This window comes from Corvus hawaiiensis, chromosome 26 (assembly GCF_020740725.1).
Source record: "Corvus hawaiiensis isolate bCorHaw1 chromosome 26, bCorHaw1.pri.cur, whole genome shotgun sequence".
In the NCBI taxonomy this organism is placed as follows: Eukaryota; Metazoa; Chordata; class Aves; order Passeriformes; family Corvidae; genus Corvus; species Corvus hawaiiensis.
The window spans coordinates 20,806,529-20,830,055 of record NC_063238.1 but is presented as its reverse complement, the minus strand read 5'-3'; the positions used below and the strand labels follow the sequence as shown (position 1 = coordinate 20,830,055).

Sequence of the window (23,527 nt, the reverse complement as noted above, 5' to 3'; positions counted from 1 at the left end):
GGTTGAATCTATTTTAAACAAAAAATCTAGAAAAAGTTCCGAACTAAAAAAGATGAGAGGAACACTATGTGTTGAAACACTTAAGAGGAGAAAAATGAGTGAAAATCTTTCAGAACAGAAGTTGCACCAAAATATACTGGTGGTGGGTTGACCATTTCCTCATGTCCTAGTGCTTAATACTTGGGAGAAGAGACACCCACCTCACTACACCCTCCCTTCAGGTAGCTGCAGAATGCAGTAAGAACAGGTGCTCTCTTTTCTCCCATTCCTCTTATGTAACATGGCACTAAGTTGGTCCTGGCTGGTATTTACCAACAGCAAAAATGCTCACGTAGTGAATGAGGAAAGTTTCAGGACTTTCATTATTTAATTTAAAGGACAAATTTAAAAATTGACTATAAAATTGAATAAGAGTATTAAAATATGTATACGAACCTCACAAAAACAACTATATGCTAAACACTAAGAATACTTCCCAAGATACAAAAAATTACTAAAAGAAACAAACCAAAACATTTTTTAAAAGCTAAAGCACAGTTTCTCACATATCCTGAAGCTGTAACTGAAGGCATACTGCCATCAGGAACAGAACTGGCACATTTTATTTCCTGCATTAGAAAAGGGCACTGCAGCAAATTAGCAGGAAGGAATTAGCAAATTCTGCAGCAAATTAGCAGTTCAGACAAATATGAAATCAGAAATAAAGCAATAGACTCTGGCAGGAATGGGCTAGTAGGCAAATAAAGAATTGAGTGTGTACACAGATTTATCAGTCTCTTAAGCCCTTTAAGGTAACTCATTACCTTAAAAGAAACCCCAAACAAAACTATCAAAGGTCTCTAAGGTATTTAAAGGTTGGATTTTTTTTTTAAGTCTTCCTTAATGAAATATTGCAATGACTTGTAAAATAATTATTTTGATTTTACATGATTTCAAGTGAATTTAAAGGTGATTCCCTATTACCACACAGAATGCAAGAATTAAAAACCAGACCCTTATGTTACACTCTGGTTATGAATTATAAATAATAATAGTAATAATAGTAATATTACCTCCAGAAAAAAAAGAACTGCAAGCACTTGAAAGAGAGGATTTATTTTCCTCATTGTCTGAATTTCATTCCATTCATTTGCTATAAAGTATGTCCTCCATATGCTCACAGGCGCAGCTGCACTTTTAATAACACCTTCACCTAAAAAGAGTACATACAGTAAACTCTAAAATTAAATATCTGAGAGTAATATCTGAATTTCACCAAAGCTGCTTATACAAACAAGTGTAGTTTGAGTTACCTTCAACTGCTTTAAGAACTTTGCCCTTAGGTCTTTCCCAGTCAATAAAGAAAATATCAATAGTAAGTTGTGAAACCAGCAAGTGTAAAAATTGTAGAGCCTAAGAGAGAAAATGGAGAAACACAAGAAGTAAGGACAGAAATAGCATATACACAGTGATGAAGGAATAGTCATTGCATAGATTATTCATTAAACATAACAAGCAATATCTTGACTATACATGAGACTGCAACTTTATTACCAGCTTTTGATAATTTTTATGTTTGTTTAAAAGCTTGGAATAATGGTAAGTCATGTGATGATGTCCAAAATTACGAAGAAAATACAGCAAAGTAACAAATTAAAAAAACTGACTAAATATTTCCCCGTAACATACTAACCTGCACTACGAATTCCAATTCAATACAATACCCATAATTTATACAATATTTGTATGTGCCATGAAGGCAGAACAGTGATCTCAGAATTCTACATATTTGAACATAATTATTTAAATCTATCTTCTTTCTAATCAGGAACTCACAGCACTTCCATTCTGCTTTAAACAAAAGTACTTGCTTTCTTGACACGATGCTATTTTATTTGGGTTTCTTTATACCTTTATCCTTGAAAGAATGATTTTTCAGTCTTTCTTTTGTAACCATCTTGAGATACTTATTTTCCTATAAGGACTCCACAAAATAAACTTCTATGGAAAAATGACTTAATTCTTAGAAGAATATAACTATTAGGACATAACATCTACACACTAACAACTAATAACTATACAAGATTCTTAAAAACAAGCCTACTGAAAATATACAGAAGCATGTTGACATATATTTTATGGCGAGGAAAAAATTATTTACCTTTAAACTAAACGCACACGCTATGTATGTAACAAAATCTTCTTCTTGAGATGGAAGAGGTAAAAGGACAGATACAAACTGCTGAGCCTATAATCGAGAAGTTACATTGAAACAGTTCACCTGGCATATGTGACAACTGTAATAAATGCTTAAGTGTGAATAAGCTTTTCCAAAAAAAGATCAATATTTAATGTGCAATCATTTTGAATGTGTAAATTATTTTAAGTGACTATTAAGCAGACTGAAAGTACAATGAATCCTAAGGAAAAGAAACAGGTGAACACAAAATTTAAGCACACAAAACAGAATATTATATAGAACTTGCCTCAATAGTCTGACAAGAAAAAAAAGAAAGAACAGAAGAAAAAAGAAAATTAGTGTTAATGTAAAAACAGATTTAATATTACTAAGTTTTTATACATCCAAATCTGGAAAAACACTTACTTTGAAGAACACAAGCCAATAAATCCCTGTGCCCAAGGTGATGATAAAGAAAACGTTGGCAAGGTCTCCAGCATAGAACAGTAAGAACTTGAAAACCGTCTGCAATTAGAAAAACAGCTGTAGACATCTGTAAAGCTAATTAAGTAATGCATATGCTCATAATGCATTCATATAAAATGTTATGCAGCTCACATAGGAAACTCTAGTACTGAAAAGTAGCCCTGAACAAAAGTTTTCCACTCTAGTTATATATTTATTGTATATTGACTAGCTGAAACTCCTACATGCTGGTCTTTGTTCAAAGAAGAATTAATCTGAAAACTAAGTCCACTCAACTGATCAGAATAGCTCTGTAAATACCTTTTTTTTTAGAGCAGCATTTCCTGAATGACAATATCAGCATCAAAAAGAATGCAAAAACCTACTTTCTCAAGTGAGCCTAACTCTGGGGCACAGTTCTATGCAGCTAGGCTAGAAATTATTTCAGTTACCTTAAGAAGATGAATAGTTATAATCACAGGGAACAACAGCAAAGGTGTCCTTAAAGAGAGGAAGAGATATCCCATCTCAGTTTGCCAGCTGTTCATACCTGCAAGTCAATTATGGAGCTTCCTGTCCGCCTCTTCCAGCCTGCAGTCTTGAGAAGGGACCATAACACTGCCAGTCCACCCAACACACCCAATGCAATCTGAAAATAACAAAAAATTATTTGCAGATATTTTTAAAAAACCACAAAATAGAAGTAAATCATTATATTAACAAATTAAATGGAATTACAACTTACATCAGTCTGAATCTGAGCCTCTGACTGATTCATCTCGTAGCTGACTGCGAAAGAAACCTGAATATTAAAGTACAAAAAGTAAACACGCATAGAACTCTGAAGTGCTACAACCATTACAGACAGTGATAGCTGTCACAGTTTCAGTTGGTGGGAATTCCCATCTAGGGCTACTATACAAGTACCACATACATCTTTTTTTACTGCATATGACTGGTGTGCTCTGGTGCCAGGCTTAGTACTGGCATGTGCTATGCTACTCTTACTGCAGATTTTACCAGCAGCAATGCTGGGGATGGGTGCCTGCCATCTGCAAGTTACCAGCTATACCTATTTGGAATTCTTTCAAATGTGCATGATTTTTTTCCTCCTGAAAGGAGACACTGAATGTTTGATACTTTCCCTTTCATCAGTGATTAAAGGCAACCTTGATGTAATTACACCAATGTGCAAAATCATATGGTAAACTTGCATAGCTCAGATACTGGGGTTTTTTCAGCTTGAATGAAATAAAAATTGTCATGCAGCATCGGAATTGTTCCCTCTAGCTTAAATTTAACCCAAGACCTCTTTTGACTTTGGTCTGAAAAATTTGTACATGGAAGAGAAAATGTTTGGCTTGGTTTTGTAATACTCTGGCCTGAGTCTTTGTCACTACACAGCTAAATTTAACACAAATATGATAATAAATAGTATTTTTAATTAAGTTTAAAAGAACTATCAACCCTCCATGCCCCCAAAACAATCCGTCCTTCCCTACACCTTGTCTTCCCCAAACACTTGTTCCTGTCAGACCTCCTTCTATCACTGCACTTGGACTTAAGTCTAGATATCCTCAGTTACTAGAAGCTCAGTGTTTACAGAAACTGGTAACAAAATTCAGTGTCTCTCTTTAGTTGCATAAAATTTGTTAAATGCAACAAGACATCCAAAATTGACAATACCCAAATAGATCTCACATAGATGTAAGGATGAAATCATATGACAGAAAGCTGAGGAACTGAAAACAATTGTTCCTACCATCACTATTTGAATGAATTACTTTGTAGATACAGTGCTGTTTCAGTGGTTAAACAAAGATATCACTTAAGCATGCAAAAACTGTCTTGATTTTTCTACTTTCTAATTCTCTTGCTTTCATGCAACTAATATGGAACTCAAGGAATGCTTCTAGCACCACAAATTTCTTCTAGCTAGATATCTCTTTGTACTGGAAGTCTGAACTGTTGAAGGTTGACAAGCAGAAAATGCTAATATTCTTTTTTTTTTTAATAGGTGAATGATTATTCTACCATCCTAAGATCAACATTTTTACTTTTTAAAGCAGTGTGATCTAACACACAAACAAGGCAGAAGAATGGGACATCTGAGCTGCTGCCCATGAAGGCAGGCGAAAGGGCAAGTAGGAAATGCCCCTTCTCCATCTGCTACAGCAGAATTTGGTGGTTTTCAGTACAGAAAGACCAAACACTACAGGATGTTTTAAATACATTACCAATATTTTAACCTAAACTACAGGTGACCTGAAATGTTTGTGTCATAACAACCTCCCCTTAATGCATTGTTTAAATAAAAATAATAATTCCTTGAATAAATTGTTTGCAGTGTTTTATAGAGTCCTTTATCTGTTATTTTCCTATTACTGTGTGTATAATTTTATTTGAACTGTAGCCTAATTTAGCATTATAAAACCAACTTCAAATTCTAAGTATTTTAAGTTAAAAAAGACTGAAGAAAAATTGAAAAGAGAATTCTTTTAACTGATTTGTCTTAAAAGGTGTTAGTGAAAACTTATAACTTCAAAACTGATCAGAATGAGAAACTGCTTATTAGATTTTTATAACCCACTGCCAAAAACCAGAATTTCAACAGAACTAAAAGTATAATTAAGGTAGCACAAAGATCTCACCATGACACTCTGGGTTTCAGGGTTTTGGATAAGCACATCTGTGTAAGCAACAGTAACTAGAGGAGGGTATATAGTTCCTCTCTGTGTATGAGATACCAGACGAATACTGCAGAAATAGAGAGTATGATTTTTAATACAAAAAAATGGATGAGTGCTTGGAAAGCAATCATTGAAACTTGTACTTGTAAGAAAATACTAAATGAACAGAACAGCCTGATCAATAAAATGTGAATTTCTAACCCAATGACATGGCACTTCACATTTTAAAAGCAACTGGAGTGTACAAAGGCATGTACACAAATATATAAAAAGAAAAACATGGGAAGCGTTGTTTACTTGTAAGAAAATACCTGAATCAATCTTTACTTGTCTGCATCTCACAGGAGGACATCACAAAAAGAAGGAGAAAAGAAGTTTCTTCCAAAATATATTCCAGCTGAGATGAGCAATTAGTATTGACTCTAACAGGTAGTCTCACAATTTCAGTTAAATGACTACAAGCCTACTCTGGATTGTATAACAGAATAAGCAACAGGTTGTAAAAATACTGCAAAAAATAATATGGAGTATGAAATAACACCCTTGTATAGTCAGCAACACACACATTGAAAAAGAATGAACAGAGGAGTTTTTAGGCCTTTCCAGACAACACCTGCTTCTATGAGGTGACTGAACACCTGCTAAATTGCATTATGCAAACACGGTCTGATCCTTGTACCTGGAAGGGAATCATGGTGATTTTAACTCCCACAAGTCAATGTTGTTTTCTTTCACTCATCAGAACAACCTATGGAAATTCATGCTATTTCAAAATATGCAATGGAAAAAGCAGCATATATTACATATTAGACATATTAGAAAATACATAATAAAACCACTTTAAGACAATAAAATGCAGACTGTGCAACACTGGCTTTATTTTCTATGTACTATATATTATATGAGTTAATCACCTTATTGTTATTTTGCTAGCAATCCGAATTACCCTTGGTGGTTTTCCCAAGTCATTCTCTTTTCCACTAAGTGTATCCACCAAAAAAAATCGACGAGTCAAAAGCCAGTTGTTCATATTACTGCCTATGAAAAAACATAACAGTTTCACACACATTATTCAACACATAAAAAGAATGAAATGTGTTAGAAACAACACATATGATTGTATAACACATGGTAACTACTTAGGATATAAAATTGTTTATTTTCAATTTATACAAATGCATAATGAAATAAGATTATTCTACTTGTGCATATTACTGATTGGAACAGTGTATGCAACCAAAGCTTGCACTTAAACTATCAGAACTTGCCCTGCCCACAAAATACTAAATTTTTTAAATGGAAACAAGTTATGGCGTGTTGTGGTATCTTTAAAAACAACATAGTAACAGTAATTAATATAGATTATTTCTACTTGAAGTTTTCAGCTTGTTTAATTTCAGACATGTTACTAGCATCATCTTACCTTGATTAACAAACTTTTCATTGTATTGAAGATTCAAATTTAAAACTGGCACGGCCCAAAGATGTCGTTGTCCATCGCCACCATTATATTCAAGGAACAGGTCATAAAAGACTGGATTAGCAAAATCCAATAAAATCTTAGAAACTGAAATTTTGCACTACAGGAAAAAATGTGAAAATAAAAAGATCACTTTAACTGTTTAATTATTTTGTCAAGCTGTGGATTCCTTCCCTACAAAATTATTGTGGAATCTGTCCCACTTCTTCACAAAAGAGATTATCACAGAATCATCAAGGTCCCACATGAGCCTCCTTTCCTCCAGGCTAAACACTCTCAGCTCCCTCACAGGACTTTGCTCCAGACCCTTCACCAGCTCCGTTGCCCTTCTCTCCATGCTCCAGCACCTCAATGTCCTTTTTCAGTGAGGGGCCCAGAACTGGACACAGCACTTGAGGTGAGGCCTCACCAGTGCCCAGTACAGGGGAACAATCACTGCCCTGGTCCAGCTGCACAATCCCTTGTACAGGCCAGGATGCCATTGGCCTTCTTGGCCACCTGGGCACATGCTGGCTCATGTTTGACCAGCTGGCTGTCAACCAGCAACCTCAGTTCTTCTTCTGCTGGGCAGCTTCCCAGCCACTCTTCCTCAAGTCTGAGCACTGCGGGTTGTTGTGACCCAAGTGCAGGACCTGGCACTAGGCCTTGTTGAACCTCATGCAACTGGCCTTGGCCCATCAATCCTGCCTGTCCAGATCCCTCTGCAGAGCCTTCCTGCCCTCCAGCACATCAACATCCCATCCAACCTGGTGTCATCTGCAAACTTGCTGAGGGGTGCCCTTGATCCCCTTGTCGAGGTCATTCATAGAGATGTTAAACAGGACCAGACCCACTACTGAGCCCTGGGAAACACCACCAGTGACCAGCTGCCAACTGGATTTAGTTCCATTCACCACTCTCTGGGCCTGACATCCAGTCATTTTTTCATCCAGTGAAGAGTGCACCTGTCAAAGCCACGAGCAGCCAGTTTCTTGAGAATGCTGCGGGAAACGGTGTCAAAATGCTTTAGTGAAGTACTGATAGACAAGGCATTCCAGCTATCTGCAAACAATTACAAAGTACTAATGATTTTATGCAAACTTCTCGGAAATGGTTGCAATTAACTGGAATGACTAATGTGGAGAATGAAGCTCTTAACATTTTTCAACAGATTTGGAAAAAATATCCTAGCGAACCTCACAGACATAAAATTTGAAACAGTGTAAACATTAAAGTCAAGAAACATAAATGCTGAAGTCATGGAGTACTGAATCTGGTTCTGGGCCCACCAGTACAGGAGAGAAAATAAGCTACTTGATACAGTCCAGCACAGGCCACTATGGTGAGGAAGGGACTGAAGCATCTCTGCTATGAAGAAAAGCTGAGACTCTTTTAGCTGGAGATAAGAAGGCTCAGGGGGATCCTATCAATGTGTACAAATATTGTGCAAGGGAGGGTGTACAAGACAGAGCCAGGCTCTTTTCAACAGCACCCAGTGACAAGACCAGAGGCAATGGGCATAAACTGAAACAGGAGGCTCCCTCTGAGCATCAAAAGACAGAGGTTTTCACTGTCACAGTGACCAAGCACTAACACAGGCTGTCCAGGGTGGCTGTGGAGTCTCTCTCCCTGGAGATAAAGACCTATGTGGATATGGTCCTAGGCAACCTGCTCTATATGGCCCTGCTTGAGCAGGGGTGTGGACAAGACAGCCTCCTGAGGTCCCCGACTACCTCAACCACTCTATGATTGTGTGAAGAAATTACATGTGAAAGTAGGTAACTTTTTGCATATGTGAACAACCATGCATGTTTAAATACTCATATAATTTGTCAACCATGTTTTCTCCAAAGCCATATGGAAAAAAAAAAGTAATGTATACAATGGATGAAAATAATTACACTAAAAAGTACTCAGTAAGTTATTGATGTGTGTATTCAAACCCAACCATATTAACTGTTATTAATACTGAATAACAGGTAATAACAGACTCAAGACCAAATAATCAAGATTTTAAAAAGAAAAAAACCCCCATACTTGACTAGTTCAGTGATCCTAAATAGAACATGTTTTCATTCTGTCTGAAATACTGAAATATGGATTAAACAACATTAAACAATATGGAAGAATAAAAATATTTAACAAAGATTTGTCAATGTTATTTGGTAAACACTTTAAATTTCCCAGACTAAGCTTTGACAGCCTTCCAAGACTTTCACACCACCTAAATAGCATCCAGAGTTTATATATTTTTACACTTCAACACATAATGTGGGGAATGGTTTTCAATGTTAGATGGTAATTAATAAACAATATTCATATAGAGGTATGAGATGCTGTGCACACATATGGAGTTTTATAAAGATGCTTCTTTCTCCACTCCCTTGCCAAAGAGAGTACCACCTTCCCATTTAACACATTAAGTGACAAAAATTGAAACTTTATCACTGGCAGAACCATTTCTGCAGCTGACATGATTTAGTGTTCTATCCCCTCTTCCTTTCCTGGTGTTTAGTAAAGTAGGAAAACCCCAGTGGTTTTTTTTCATAGTTAAGACAGCTAAAGAATCTCTTTCCTCTGATGAGTCACCTATTCTATTAAAACACATTTTCAATCTCTTTACTGAATTCACTAAAATCAGGGCATACAATAAAAAGTAAATGGGAACAATATAGAGGCACCACATGACTGGATTTGCCTTCTTTCCCTATGAAAACTGACCAAAGATGGTGGTAGGAAAATTAGGAGATATGATACAAAGCATATGGCTGTCATTATTTAGGCACTGTGTTCTTCAACTGCTAAGTCAGCGACCTCACAAATACAAATGCCAGTTTAACTTATTGTGATTATGCTATGTAGTAAACAAGTTTTGTGATACAGTTAAATAATTTAAAAAACCCCACACTTACTTTACTCAATTTCACAAGACGGAACTCCATGTTGCAGCTCATGTCTAAACTCCAAACATTCTTCAATATGCACTGAATAACTAATGACATATAAGGCAGCTTAATTCAAAATAGCATTTTATATATTACTTACACTTTGTTGGTAAGTTGTTCCAAAAGCAAAAGCTGCATTCAATTTAGTTTGGGTATCAGGACAAAGCTGAATAAAACATGGTTATAATTAGGTTAATTCAAAGGTCTCATTTTCTCATGCAAAAAATATTTACAGGCATCTCAAGCACTTATGCATTCAGAGTTCTCACAAAAGATATTTTGTTCTATTTTTTAATAAGAGAAGGATTGATTTTGGAGTAAATACAGTTATTTATTTCACTAATATTGATGTTCTTAAAATGCTGGTTTAGTTTATTCATACTTGCATAGCATTTTTCAGTTCCATCGCAGAAATCTGTGGACAGCAGCATCCAACCAGGCAAGAACAATCTTTCTGTGGACTGAATATTAAATGCACTGTGCTGCCTCAAGCTCAATCAGTGGCTTCTGCTAAATTCAAGAATCCCATAAGAAAAGAAGTCCACATTCACACAGCCCTGTTTCTCTTAAGCTGGCATTCTCAGAGGATAAAAGTTATAGCAAATAACAGATTTTTTTTTCTTTTTTTAATACAACATTTATACTTTCAGCAAAAAACAGCAGATTCAACTGAATCTGGAAAAAAATGGGCCAAAGTCTAACTAAATGAGTATGGCATTTCGTGGAGGGCATAGCCATTTTCCCGAAATGAAAATAAAGTCTAAATTTTCATAAAACACAATTCTATTAGTGTGAAACTGAAATTCTGGGAATTGCTACAATTATGCATTGAGACCACTTTAGCACTGTAATGTCTTATCATCATGCACAACCTACTACATTAAAAGAGGCTTTGAATGGGAAAGCTATTCCTTTCCCATTTGCTCTGGATAGCTGTTAAAAGCTTTGCCCTAGAAAATGTGCCCCAATAAACCTAAACTTCTATGTCAATATATAATTTTCTAGGCATAGTAACTATCTTAGTAACCTGTTCTGTCAGACACTACTTTTCCTTAAAACTGGAGATGCAGATGCAAGATGGCTCATCCTGAGGCACAACAAAATAAATCCTGAATGTCAGCTGCTCTTCTGTAGACACTGGAGTGTCTGAAGTGACGTGCTCCAATAGAAAAGAGACGGACAATTCCCAATTGTTCTTGCTAGTGTTCCTATTGTTGTCTGCCTAGAGAAGTACTGAGTGCCTAGATCACCACTGGACTGCTAAACAAATTCTATTCTGCAACATGTTGCAGCTGCCAATTGTTCTCTCTGATAGACTAATTACTATTGCACTTTCTAATTGCTGCTAACTTGCATTTTTCACCACCTAACTATGCAGCATGGTACTGCTGAAGTAGAATGTCCGTGTCCCTGAAATCTAAGGGCGTAGTGTCCAAGGGTACTTCTACCCAGTAGTCCCCCTTCCTATGTAAAGTCTCCCACCAAGTATTTATAACTTTCTGTTATTAAAAAGACAGGCACATGCCGGTCAAAGTGTACATTTTATATTTAAAAACAAAAGAAATAAGAAAGCAAAAAATTCCAAGACGACACAAAGAAAATAGTGTAGATCAGCTTTCCTACCTGCCTTGACAGTGACATAACCACTGATTTGGTTGTCACCCCCATGACGTGTGCAAATAGGTGACAGCATCTAATAGGGACATACTCATAGAATCATCTATAAACACATGTGGACAAAGAGCTAAAGAATACACTTTTCTCAACAAGAAAAATAGGTTTAATAAGAAACTACCCACGTGAGCAACTATGCTGAATGGAAGACAGAGATAGTTGGTTCTAAATTACTAACACTATTTTTCAGAGCTTTCCAATATGCCAGATTTATGCTGGTCCAAAGGATGAAGGCAGTGTTGATGAATTTATACTTTTGATTTTGTAGAGATCATTGTGAGCGAGAATAAAGGGCTATTTTCCCTAACCTAGCTCTACAGTTATGAACTGTCATTAGTGTAGTAACCAAACTCTTGGCCTTTGCCTTAATTGGGCTAAAGACACTCAGAACGTTGTGTTATCAAGAAAAGATAATTAAAATCAAACATACCTGTAAGATGCCTCCTTCCAAACTTTGCCACTTTAGAAAGTTTCCTGCAGCATCAAATGAGGCTGCAATAAATTGCAGCTTTACATCCTGATGATGAAAAAAAGATTAAGAACAATGAAACTGCCCTGAAGTGGACATTCACATTTTAGAGACTGCTCTCCAACTGTTTGACGTTTCCTAAAACTTCCAGCACAATCCTTCATTTTTTCCCCCTTTCTGATTTTGTTTTTAATCTTGGGTTTTGTAGTTTACTTTTTAAAAAAAACCATACCATTCTTCTGCAGCTTTACTGGTGAATGGAAAAAGTTCCAGAGGAACTTCGACACAGGTGGACATGCCCTAAACTAATTCAAAATCTATGCAGATTTCTGATGTATACTATGCTGGAATATTGAGGGCTTCCAGGACCTTCAGTGTTAGGAGGAATAACAAGTATTTTAGTAATTAAAACAACTGCTGCATTGCAACATTGTTCAATTTAAAACACAGCCTTGTAGAATATGGCTGAAAAAGGCTATCATTTTATTTCTGAGACAGGAAGAAAACTCTAGATAAATTGGCAGTACAACTGACAAACAGGTTATCACTAATACTACTTTCTGTGATTACCTGAACTTGAATAACCTATTCCAGCTACTCTATTTTTACAGTGAATTTGGAAAAATAAATCACTTTACTGTTTATTTACTCTCCGATTTCTTCATAAAACTGTGCCAGTTAACAAGCTACTTAAGCAGTCCGTTCCTCTCAGGGATGGATATCTGGCTTTGATAACATTAAAATTATTTTCCTCACCTCTTTTTTTTTCTCTAATTGACTGCAGTAAGAGGTTCTAATACACTGACTCCACCTCTGATACAATCAGCTTGTAGAGATTTGTAACAGAAATATTACAAGTGGTATAAATCAAATAGGGAGAGAAAAGTGTGTGTGAGCAATAGAAAGGGTTAAACACCACAAAACAGTGATGAAGAACACTGTTCCCAGCTACAGAGATGATAAATGGGTTGTGATAAAACCTGGCATAGACAACTTGTCAGCAAAAGACCCTGCACTTTGGCACACCAGAAGGGTGGCAGCAAAGATACAGCATGTCACATTTACCCCTCTTTTTCACATTAGTTCACCACAAAATCTGACAAAAGGATGCACATATTTCAAACATGGAAAAAAGACAAAGACAACTTTGCCTCAGATTTGTGAAGAGGGAAGTAAACAAGACTCTGAAACAAAAGACAATGTCAAAACAACTATGAATTCCTAAGGTGTCTAAAAGGTTTGTCTAATTACAAATTTACCACTGCCAATCCAGATCCTTGGGGACACACTGAACAATTAAAAGATGGCATCCTGTGCTCCTTGTGCCCTGGTCAGACCACTCAGGCAAGCACAACTTGGCCTTATGAGAATGTGGCTATGAGAGTGTAAGCAAAGGAAGTGACTAGACATTATTTTACGTAAATAACACCTTCCTCTTCCATAAGATCTCACACTGAGTTTTGTTACATTCACTGCCTAAAATTTACCTTCAGTAGAGTCACATCTGTAATAAATCTAAACCTTTTTATGTGATTATGTCCTCTTCCTAACGTATGCTTCCCTATGTCTACTACCCAACACCTACCTTATCTGTTCCCTTAAAACTGAAGGCTGTAGGAAAATGATTTTTCTCAAGCACTTGGGATGCTAATCCAGGTTGGTCACCATAATACAGCCATGGAAGATTATGTCTCCTGAAAAGAATAACAATGTTTTCTCTAAAGAAACATAATCTTTTTCATCAAATAACATTTAGAATAATAATTTCCATACAAAGCTATTAAAGACCAAAACTTATGGAAAAGGCAACTTACCAGTAGGGTATTGAATGAACGATGCCTACCCTGGCTGTACTGACAAAAATATACTGAAACAAACCACAGGCATCAGTACTTGAAGAACTCAATGAGTTCATATTCATCACACACATATTTCCAAGAGCTTGGCATGCTGTTAGATTAGAGTACAACTGCAGTGGAGAAACACAAGAACACAGAAAAAAGTATTTAATCACCTCTCCTTTTTGTGAGGCAGCCAGAAAATTAATGTTATTTTTAAGAAGCCACTCCTAAACCCTTGTTTTCACTTGAAAGTAATTTCATTTTGTCAACACCTAATATTTTCTCCCAGGTATTCAGGTACCATATTTTTATAGATCTGCAGATGGCAGCATGAAATCAATATTCTCACTTTCTCAGCTTATTTTAGTTGCATCAGCTGGATGGTAAAAAGTGACAGAAATGTCAATATCTGCACTTAGAAAACAAGGTAAAAATCAAAATGTTTAATACCACTTAGGCTGTATGGCAAAGATGACTCCAGCAAAGACCTCAGACTGACAACTACAGATGCATGTAGTCTAAGAATTTTCTCTTCAGTTTTATGTTCAATTTTGTTAAACACAGCAGTGCCAAGTGATATGCAGAGGTGACACCTGGCATCTGTGTGCAGTGGTCATTGCACTGGTATTAACTTGCCACCTCCTTACCCCCATTTGTGTGGGTCAGACCAGCAGCTGCTCATCACATTGAGGCAGCACCTCTGAATTGCTGAGCAGGGTGAGGCAGACAAACAGGATAAACTGATGTCAGTGGTAAAGAATGGGACCAGTGGGGGAATATATCTCAGAGCTGTGTTTATGAGATGGTGATGGGAGCAGCCACAAAGGTGATCTGGGAAAATTCTGAACAGAAGTCTGCTGAAACACTGACTGAGAGGACACCTGCCAGCCTGTGAACATGGCCTGGGAGTCTGAAACATCCTTGAGAAGTGCAGCTGGGCACTCGAACTTCAGAGACCTTCTGAGATACCATCAATAAGCACAAACTCAAGGAATAGTAATGGCAACCTATCATCTGGAAAGATGAAAAAGAGTCTAGAACAGGCTTAGGGTTTAGAAGGGGGAAAACATTCCAAAGGAGTAGACATAGGCAAGTGCTGTTGTTTGTTGTACATGAAAGAGTAGAAAAAGAGTCTGGAAAAAACAAAATGTAGCCTGAGAGAATTTAAAACATTGTCATCTATTGGCTGCTCCAGGTGGTGCTGTCCTACACCACCTTATGTCTCTCTGATATAAAAATTACTTTTTACCCAAAATGGGGAATGAATCCGTCCCTGTCTCTCTCTCTCAATCTCTACACACAGAGAAAGTCCCCTACACAAATTTTTCTATGAGCTCTCCTAGGCCAGTTATCAGTCTGTGGCTAGGGATGCCTGACTGACTCCAGATTCTGCAATGTTGATCATCTTTGAAGTGAAACTTCATCTGTCATCAGTTTTGAGGCCCCACTGCTGGCAGTGTAGTACCTGCACTGATACTATTGGAATAATATACACGCATAGGGGTAATTCATCATAAGCACATTTGCTGCTTTCCTAGTGATCATTCTGCAGCAACCTGTAATATTGAAATGTATGTCTGCTGCTACTATTGACTGCTGCTACCAGTGCAGTACATACACACTTGCTTTACTAATCATAAATATACTCACTTTACCAGGAATAATTTGTAATAATTTCTAATAAAGAAATGCAGGAAATAAAGACTCCATGCGCTTGTGTATTACACAATCCTGCAAATCTATATTGTGATCTTTAGAGATGTCTAGGCCAAGTAACCCTTTGGGTTGTGACCCACAGGGACAAAATGTAGAACCTGAGAAGTATAAAATCTGATTTCAAGAGAGCAGTACAGAAGGAAAATGAGCATGTGTGATAACAGAGTTGGTAAAAGGGAGGCAGAGGCACATGCCCTTCACAAGTGTCTGTGACTCTGTTGCTGCAGCCACTCTTTCACCCATGGTTACTGTCACCCAGAGCAACATAATGGTACGTAACACTTGCATAACATAAAGCAAAGCTAAAAAGGGTGGTTCTGTGGTTATGAATAACTGAAAATCAACTAAGAGGTAAAGAGCAGCTGCCAATAAATACTGAATATATAAGAAATTAATTTTCAGAGTGATCCCTTTATATCCACATATATGGATAGTAGGTCACATGCTACTGAATATTGAAGGATTTTTTCTTTAACACCATTCATCTTGTGAAAATTCCAACCCTGTAGACTTGCAGTAACATTGACTAGCCCTCAATATTTCTAAGCACTCTGTATATGTAATTATTTCTTTTCTATTCTCACCTCAAAATAAAATTCTTTAAAACTAAGCAAGGTAACTTTCAAAAATAAAAGTGACATGCTTTTATAGAATACCATTCTGTATAAAAAAGCAAACTGCAAACACTAATGAAACTCACCCAACAGGCAAAGGCTGAGGACTGCAGGTTTTTCAGAAACCATGCTGATGTCAGTGTTATACCCTGTAAATAAGGAACTTTTTCACTGTCTTTGTTCACAACAACTCATCCATAAGGTAACAGTCTGGAAAACTGTGTCTGCTAGAAGATGCTACTTATTTTTTTCTAAGAGCTTTCTGTCCTTCGTAAATATCTCAGTCTAACAGTATCAGTTCAAAACACAATCAAAATGCAATGATTTCTTTCACTTCACTAAATTAGACAAAGTATACAGAACAAGAGCTGAAATATTTAAGCTTTGAACATGGATTCTGTGACACAGAAGTCTTCTTTACTGCACAAGGGAAGTACTAACAATTTCAAGGGTAAGAAGTAGACTTGATGGTAAATCTAATTCAGGACCAAATTTGCCAAATTAATTATTTCACAACCTCCTTTCTACAACTACTCACATTCGAACTACACATAGCATTCATACATACTGTAAGCAAATGAAAAGACATATTTTCAATAAAATGTTACTTAGAAGATGGCATTTTCAGGGAGCAAAACAATGTTTCATATCAGAAAAACTGAAGACTGCTCTTTACTTTCTTTCAAGCAGTAGCTTTTAACATTAATTCATTTGGGAACAAAGTACATTTCTTAGCCACATGGCATTTCCTGAATTCAGAACTACTTGGCAAATGGTCCTAACTTTGAGCAGATTTCATAACTAATGAAAGTTCATTAGATAAAACAATGAAAACCCCTTCGTTCTTCTCAATAGAATATATTTTCATTCATTAGCTAATTCAAGGAGTTCAGCAATTTCATACACAATCTCATTTTCTTCTATAAGCTCTAAGATCAAGCAGTAAGCTCAACCCTTACATCTTTTTTCAAATATTTTACACAAATACAAATTTTATAGTAAAAAAGTCCAGAGGCACTCATGGACTCTTCAGTATATTTTTGTGATACAAGGGTATGCTTCAAATGCACACAGTTAATACAAAAGGCCACATGCTACTTGTTTTGATACTAAAGTAATGTAAATTACTTCCCTTTTTCAGTTTCCAAGAGGGCATGAATTTTTAGAAGTTTATTCCATTAGAACAATGCTTGCTTGGTGTCCATACCTACACTCCATCTTGATGCAAATGACCTTACAATCACCGTGATCAGACAAAAAGTTCCACCTTTGTTTTCCAAGAATGGGAATTTGAAATACATACTGAAAGTAAGTAATGAGAAAGCTTAGAAGTGTTTTACAATAAATGCACTTACTAGCTGTGCAAAACGAACAGTTGCAACTCCCTTTGGGGGTAAGCCTTCACGAGCCAAAAAACACAATCCCCCGGTCTGAAAGAAATAAAAGAATAAAAAAATACTGATATGATATTGATACACTTGTAAAAATCACTTTGCTTTTTCTGAACTTTCTTCTACTTACTTCTGAACATTCTTCTACTTACTAAAATGTTTGGGCTGTTGCAGTCACAAGACTTGCTTACTTGGATGAATGTCTTTTCACATCTTACACACCTATGGATCACAAACATGAAGAATGCACTTAAAACATAGCTAAGTATGAGATTTAGTACTCAGTGAAAGTTGATTACATAGTATGCCTGGGAACAGTGTCAGCAACTTCACTAGTTTGAACTGAAATTCAAAAGTTATTATTGATTTGTTTCTACTATCAGTGAAGTAGAAAATAAATCAAATAATTAATTATCAAAATAAGAATTCTGTTCTGCTTCCAATCCAAAGCATGCTTTTTAGTCACACAAAAGCAAGACAAAAAACCAAGCTGCTGGCCTTATAAGGACTTCAGTCAGCACAAAACACGGTGGGTTTGATATGGGTTGAGAATTTCCAATTCCCTGCCTTCAAAACTGTCATCCCAAAGATACAGTCTGTTCCTCAGCAATATTCCATTTGAATGGTAGCATGACACGTTCAAATTTATCATCACAAAAGGCAAAGAGCACCCACCTACTTCCTGATGCATCTGAGGCAGAGAATGACTGCTCACTTCCATTACAATGTAAGCACAATGCTTCATTAAGCAAAATGCCATTGATGCTTCTTTCCACTAAGTAGAAAAGAAAAGCAACTGTGATAAAATTGCCTGATGCAAAGTGTCACACAGGTTAAGATAAGTGAAAAAATTCAGCATCTGTGCAGATCTAAAATAAATTCAAAGAGTTTATTTTGAAAAAATCAAGAGCAAAACTTGCAAATAACATCCACTATGAAATGCACATTCATGTATGTATGTGTGCACTGCTTGTAGCTGTGCACATGCAGTTTAGTTTTAATGAGTAATGCAACATTTCCTGTCTAGTTTGGCTGTTCCTCTGTTATTTATTCTGAGTCAAATTTCAAACAAAGTCCTCACTGCAAAGCAAAAATTCAAAACAACAAGTTTGCAAATTACTGGGGAAAAAAAATTAAATTTCATCTGAAATGATTCACGGAAATGTCACAATTTCCAAGTTTCAAAATGGCATCTTCCACCAACTGTATAATCTGGCAAGAGATTTCAAATCTAATTATTAAAAAAAAAAATCCAAATCAAAGAGAATCAAAAAAATACAATACTAATGTTCTTCCTGCATGTCAAATTATGGATTCAGCTTTGCTCTCAGTATTTTACCATAAAGGCCCAGAAAACATTTTGTAACTCTCATAAAGTTTAAGGTAGAAGACTGGTATTCACTGTTTTCCAGATTCCTAGGAAAATTAAAAATTATTGATCTGGAAAACAGTGATTCTCCAATATACCCTGTTGGAAATGTAACCAAAGTGGACATTTATAATACTTATTCAGAGAATTATAGGCATTCCATGTCTTTGAAAATAAGGAAAAGTAGAGGTCCCAAGAGCTTTTATGTTTTACACCAGTGATGTGACTTTGCTCTCAGGTCTATACTATGCAAAATAAGCAGAAATCCATTTAATAAAAACACTAAAATTTTTTTCTATCTACTGGAAATCATCTGCAACTACTAGAGAGCATCAAGTAAGAAGCACAGACATAGGGAAGCATAGGTATAGGGAAGCACATCTCAGAAAGCCACAGGTACAGGTGTCTCAGGGAGGCATGAAATGCACTGACACTAATGCACAGCCATTGCTTGACTTGCTCAGGCTGTTCTCTTCCACCTACTCACGTAGGTATAATTCCTTTACTGCTTTTTATACTTCAAAACACTGTAATATTTTTATAGTCTATATTGACATTGTTTTTATTCCAACTCTATCTGCTGCCAAGGAGCTTGAAGTATTCGTTGAGCAATATTCATTTATGGAATGTTTGCATAATAGTTTTTATTGAAATGAGCAATGGTACAGATTTAGCCATCATCTTTCAGAAATGACGATTAAGATCAAGAGGAATGTTGAATTTTTACATTAGATATGTAAACATATGCAAAATTTTCTTTCTTATTTAACGGAAAAGCATAACTTAGTAAACTCAAATATCTAAAACAAGTGCTATCATCTCATAATTGGCATATATTTTTTACCTAGTATTTCGTTATTGGGGCATTTACAATTTCCTTTCGAAGTCAAGCCTTTGGGGCAAGTAATACAATTCCACCCATCTTGAGTAACTCCGCTCTAAAATAAAACACAAAACTATTAGGATTTTCAAAAATATAGACATGTTGGGGTTTTAGTTTAGTCTTAGGTTCTCCTGTTAAAGGAATTTTCTCCCATATGCATGTTGCTAGGGGACAAATAGCTGTACTTAAGAAAGACAAAAAGGGGAGTGGGGCGGGCCTGGCTACTCCTTTGTCTACACCTGGGTGTGGGGACAGTTCGCTCTGAGCGTCCGGAGAAAGAAGCTGCAGAGAAAGGAGCTGCTGCTGCTTTCTTTTTGGCCGTTCTTTCTTCCTGCTGGAAGCAACGCCGGGACCCCAAAAGCCGCTTTCCCTGCCCTGCTGGAGACCGAGCTGTGGCTGTCCTGCTCCGCTGCTGCTTCGAGCTTTCGCTACGCTGTAGCCCTGCTCACCCTGCCTGCCTGGGCCTCCGTGGGGTTCTCCCATCTGGATACATCTCGTCTGCCACCCGGGATTTGCGTTCGTCCCTGCCATTCCAGCCTGCTGTTCCTGAGAGTCCGGGATCGGCTGCCCAGCGGTTTGTGAAGCCTTTGTTCCATCCTTCCCGGGATCCCAGGGCACCAGAGCCGCGGGTTTCCCGAGCTCGCTCCGGAGCGCCCCCTGCAGCCGCGGGGGAACCATCGCACCTGCCCTGCTCACCGGGAGCCGCCAGCTCCCCTGCCGGCTGCGAGCGGAACTGCACCCGAGGGGAAATGGCCTGACAGCCGAGAAGGCTGGGACTGGGTTTGTGATTGCTGTTACTGCCATAGTTGTTGTTGTTTTGTTTGACTGGTTATATACATATATATATATATAGTAAAGAACTGTTATTCCTATTTCCCACATCTTTGCCTAAAGGCCCTTGATTTCAAAATATAATAACTTGGAGGGAAAAGGGGTTATATCTGCCACTTCAAGGGGGGCCTCTGCCTTCCTTAGCAGACACCTGTCTTTCAAAACCGAGACAGATCTTGGCGCCCAACGTGGGGCCTGAGGGCATTAAGAGATAGAGGTGAAAAAGGAATAACAGTTCCTCGATAACTTTATTTTGTGTGCTGGATATTGGAACCTTGTTAGGCAGCACTATGTGGTCTAGTTTACCCTGGTTTGGGTGGCATGTAGCCGTGGCTATATTCTTCCCCTTTGCAGCTCCTTACTTGAATATGGGTCCTCTGACTAAGGCTACCATTGCTGTTATCCAGCTTGCGTTATGGGTCGAGAAGGTGAGGAATTCATGGGTTTTTAACTTCCTCCGGAATGTGGGCACATGGATAAACAGCTATCACACACTGAGCACATGTTTTTGGGGTTATGTTAACAATGGTACCTTCTGTGAGGAAATGACACCAGGGGAAGTTTTCTCTCAACCCCTCAACCAGTTCTTTGGGCCCACCCCATCAATTTTCGAAGGGTTTAAATTCCCTCTGAATACTAACCATCTGCTGCTGATAGGCCTACTCTATTTAGCATTCAAGGATAAGTTGAGATTGGCTTGGATATCTACCCGGACACCAGCCCCAGAGACTAGAGATCCTGCCCCAGAACCTGACATGGCCCCAGAGAGTAGAGTTCCTACCCCAGAGCCTGATCCTGCCCCAGAGCCTGACACGGCCCCAGACACTAGAGATCCTACCCCAGAGCCAGAGCCTGCCACAGCCCCAGACACTAGAGATCCCGCCCCACAGACTGATACTGCCCAACAGTCCACCTCAGAAATGGACTACCCAAACTGGGTAGGGGTACTGGCAAAAGGGATGCAGGAGATGTGCCAAGAGATGGGTCAGGTGCGCCAGGGGATATGCCAGGAGATGGGTCAGGTGCGCCAGGAGATATGCCAGGAGATGGGCCAGGTGCGCAAGGAGATGTGCCAGGAGATGGGCCAGGTGCGCCAGGAGATATGCCAATTGCTAAGGGAATACACCTCCTCAGCTAGTGAAAAACCCTCTCCCTGCCCCAAAGAGGGTGAGTCCGATGGTGCAGCAGTGGAACCCACGGATGTTACAACCGTCCAGGCTTCAGCTGAACCAGAAAGACAACCACAGCCAGCAGCAGTCGCCCCTGTGCAAAGGAGGAAGTATAAGACCAAATCAGTACGACCAGTTAATGATGATGGGCAACCAGGGCCCTCACAACCAGCAGGAGAGCCAGAGCCAGAAGTCATCACTGAGTCCCTGTCGCACGACAGTCTCCGTGCTATGCGAAACGACATTGTGCGAAGGGGGCGTGAGCCTTATACCACCTGGCTGCTTCGGGTTTGGGACCTTATGGGCACAAGTGTGCAACTGGATAGTGGTGAGGCAAGGTATCTGGGATCGTTGACCCAGGACCCAGGTGTGGACCAGATATTTGTGAGGGAGCCAGGGCCTCTCTCTCTCTGGGAGCGGCTCTTAATGAGTGTGAGAGAAAGGTTCATTCACAAAGAAAGAATGCAGGAGTATCATCATAGAATGCAGTGGAAGACACTCGAGCAAGGGATCCAACAGCTAAGAGAGGTGGCAATATTAGAGGTACTCTTTGGGAAGGATGGACAGCATGATAATGACCCCGATAAGGTCAGGTGCACAGGACAGATGATGTGGAACCTGGCAAGGCTAGGGCCATCGCAATACACCACCTTCATTGCAACGATTGATGCTGACAATACCCGAGAAACAGTGGGCTCCGTTGCCAACAGGCTCAGGCATTATGACAGCATGATCAATGGCCCGCTGAAAGCTCATGTCTCTGCTGTGGTCCAGGACCTCAAAGAGGACATGAAGGAGATGAGGAAGGAAATGAGGGAGGAGATGAGGGAGGAGATGAGGGAGAAGATGAGGAGGGTCAGTGTGGCACCAGTGCGAGTCACAGGCCCCCAAGTCAGAGCCCGTCGTCCCCCTGCTAGAGAGAGAGGGTACACCCCACGAGCTGAGCTGTGGTTTTTCCTGTGTGAGCATGGGGAAGACATGAGAAGGTGGGATGGGAAACCCACCTCTGCCCTGGCAGCGCGGGTGCGTGAACTCAAGGAGGGAGGCACTAACTGAGGGGGTTCCGCTAAGGTGAAGGTAGCCTCAGCCTCCCGTGACCGAGCTGCCAGGCATTACAGAAGGGAGGATGATATATCGGATCCCCTTGAAGGTACCTCAAGCATGTACGCCCAGGGAAAGAATGATAACCAGGGCTAGAGGGGCCCTGCCTCTAGCCAGGAAGAGGCACGGGAGAACCGAGTTTTCTGGACGGTGTGGATCCGATGGCCTGGCACATCAGAGCCACAAAAATATGATGCATTGGTTGATACTGGGGCACAATGTACTTTAATGCCATCGGGACATGTGGGGGCAGAACCTGTATCCATCGCTGGGGTGACCGGGGGATCACAGCAGTTGACCCTTTTGGAAGCTGAGGTGAGCCTGACTGGGAAGGAGTGGCAAAAGCATCCGATTGTGACCGGCCCAGAGGCCCCGTGTATTCTGGGCATAGACTTCCTCCGGAATGGCTACTACAAAGACCCAAAAGGACTCAGGTGGGCATTTGGGATTGCTGCTGTGGAGGCAGAGGGCATTAGGCAATTGAACACCCTGCCCGGACTATCTGAGAATCCTTCTGCAGTTGGGCTCCTGAAAGTGGAAGAGCAACGAGTGCCAATTGCCACCTCGACAGTGCACCGCCGGCAGTATCGGACAAATCGAGATGCTGTGATCCCCATCCACAAGATGATCCGCGAGCTGGAGAGTCAAGGGGTGGCCAACAAGACCCACTCACCCTTCAACAGCCCCATCTGGCCTGTGCGCAAGTCTGACGGGGAATGGAGATTGACTGTGGACTATCGTGCCCTGAATGA

General features: G+C 39.0%; 1 protein-coding gene across 4 annotated transcripts in view; it reads right to left on the bottom strand.

Annotated features, from left to right (window-relative positions):
• The window catches only part of TMEM67 (transmembrane protein 67), a 41,271-nt gene that overhangs the window by 9,182 nt on the left and 8,562 nt on the right, over positions 1-23,527 (bottom strand). For 3 of the 4 annotated variants that reach the window (XM_048286737.1, XM_048286734.1, XM_048286736.1), the window contains exons 3-21: positions 19,636-19,729; positions 18,098-18,197; positions 17,575-17,644; positions 17,387-17,461; positions 16,118-16,180; positions 13,675-13,829; positions 13,446-13,554; positions 11,822-11,908; positions 9,818-9,883; positions 6,737-6,893; positions 6,228-6,351; positions 5,275-5,380; positions 3,369-3,425; positions 3,174-3,272; positions 2,585-2,683; positions 2,466-2,474; positions 2,141-2,227; positions 1,293-1,392; positions 1,053-1,192 (exon numbers count right to left, since the gene is read on the bottom strand). In XM_048286737.1, coding sequence (XP_048142694.1) covers positions 1,053-1,192; positions 1,293-1,392; positions 2,141-2,227; positions 2,466-2,474; positions 2,585-2,683; positions 3,174-3,272; positions 3,369-3,425; positions 5,275-5,380; positions 6,228-6,351; positions 6,737-6,893; positions 9,818-9,883; positions 11,822-11,908; positions 13,446-13,554; positions 13,675-13,829; positions 16,118-16,180; positions 17,387-17,461; positions 17,575-17,644; positions 18,098-18,197; positions 19,636-19,729 — 1,797 coding nt within the window. The remainder of the gene's footprint in view (positions 1-1,052; positions 1,193-1,292; positions 1,393-2,140; positions 2,228-2,465; positions 2,475-2,584; positions 2,684-3,173; positions 3,273-3,368; positions 3,426-5,274; positions 5,381-6,227; positions 6,352-6,736; positions 6,894-9,817; positions 9,884-11,821; positions 11,909-13,445; positions 13,555-13,674; positions 13,830-16,117; positions 16,181-17,386; positions 17,462-17,574; positions 17,645-18,097; positions 18,198-19,635; positions 19,730-23,527) is intronic. The other variant, XM_048286735.1, reaches the window with a different exon arrangement.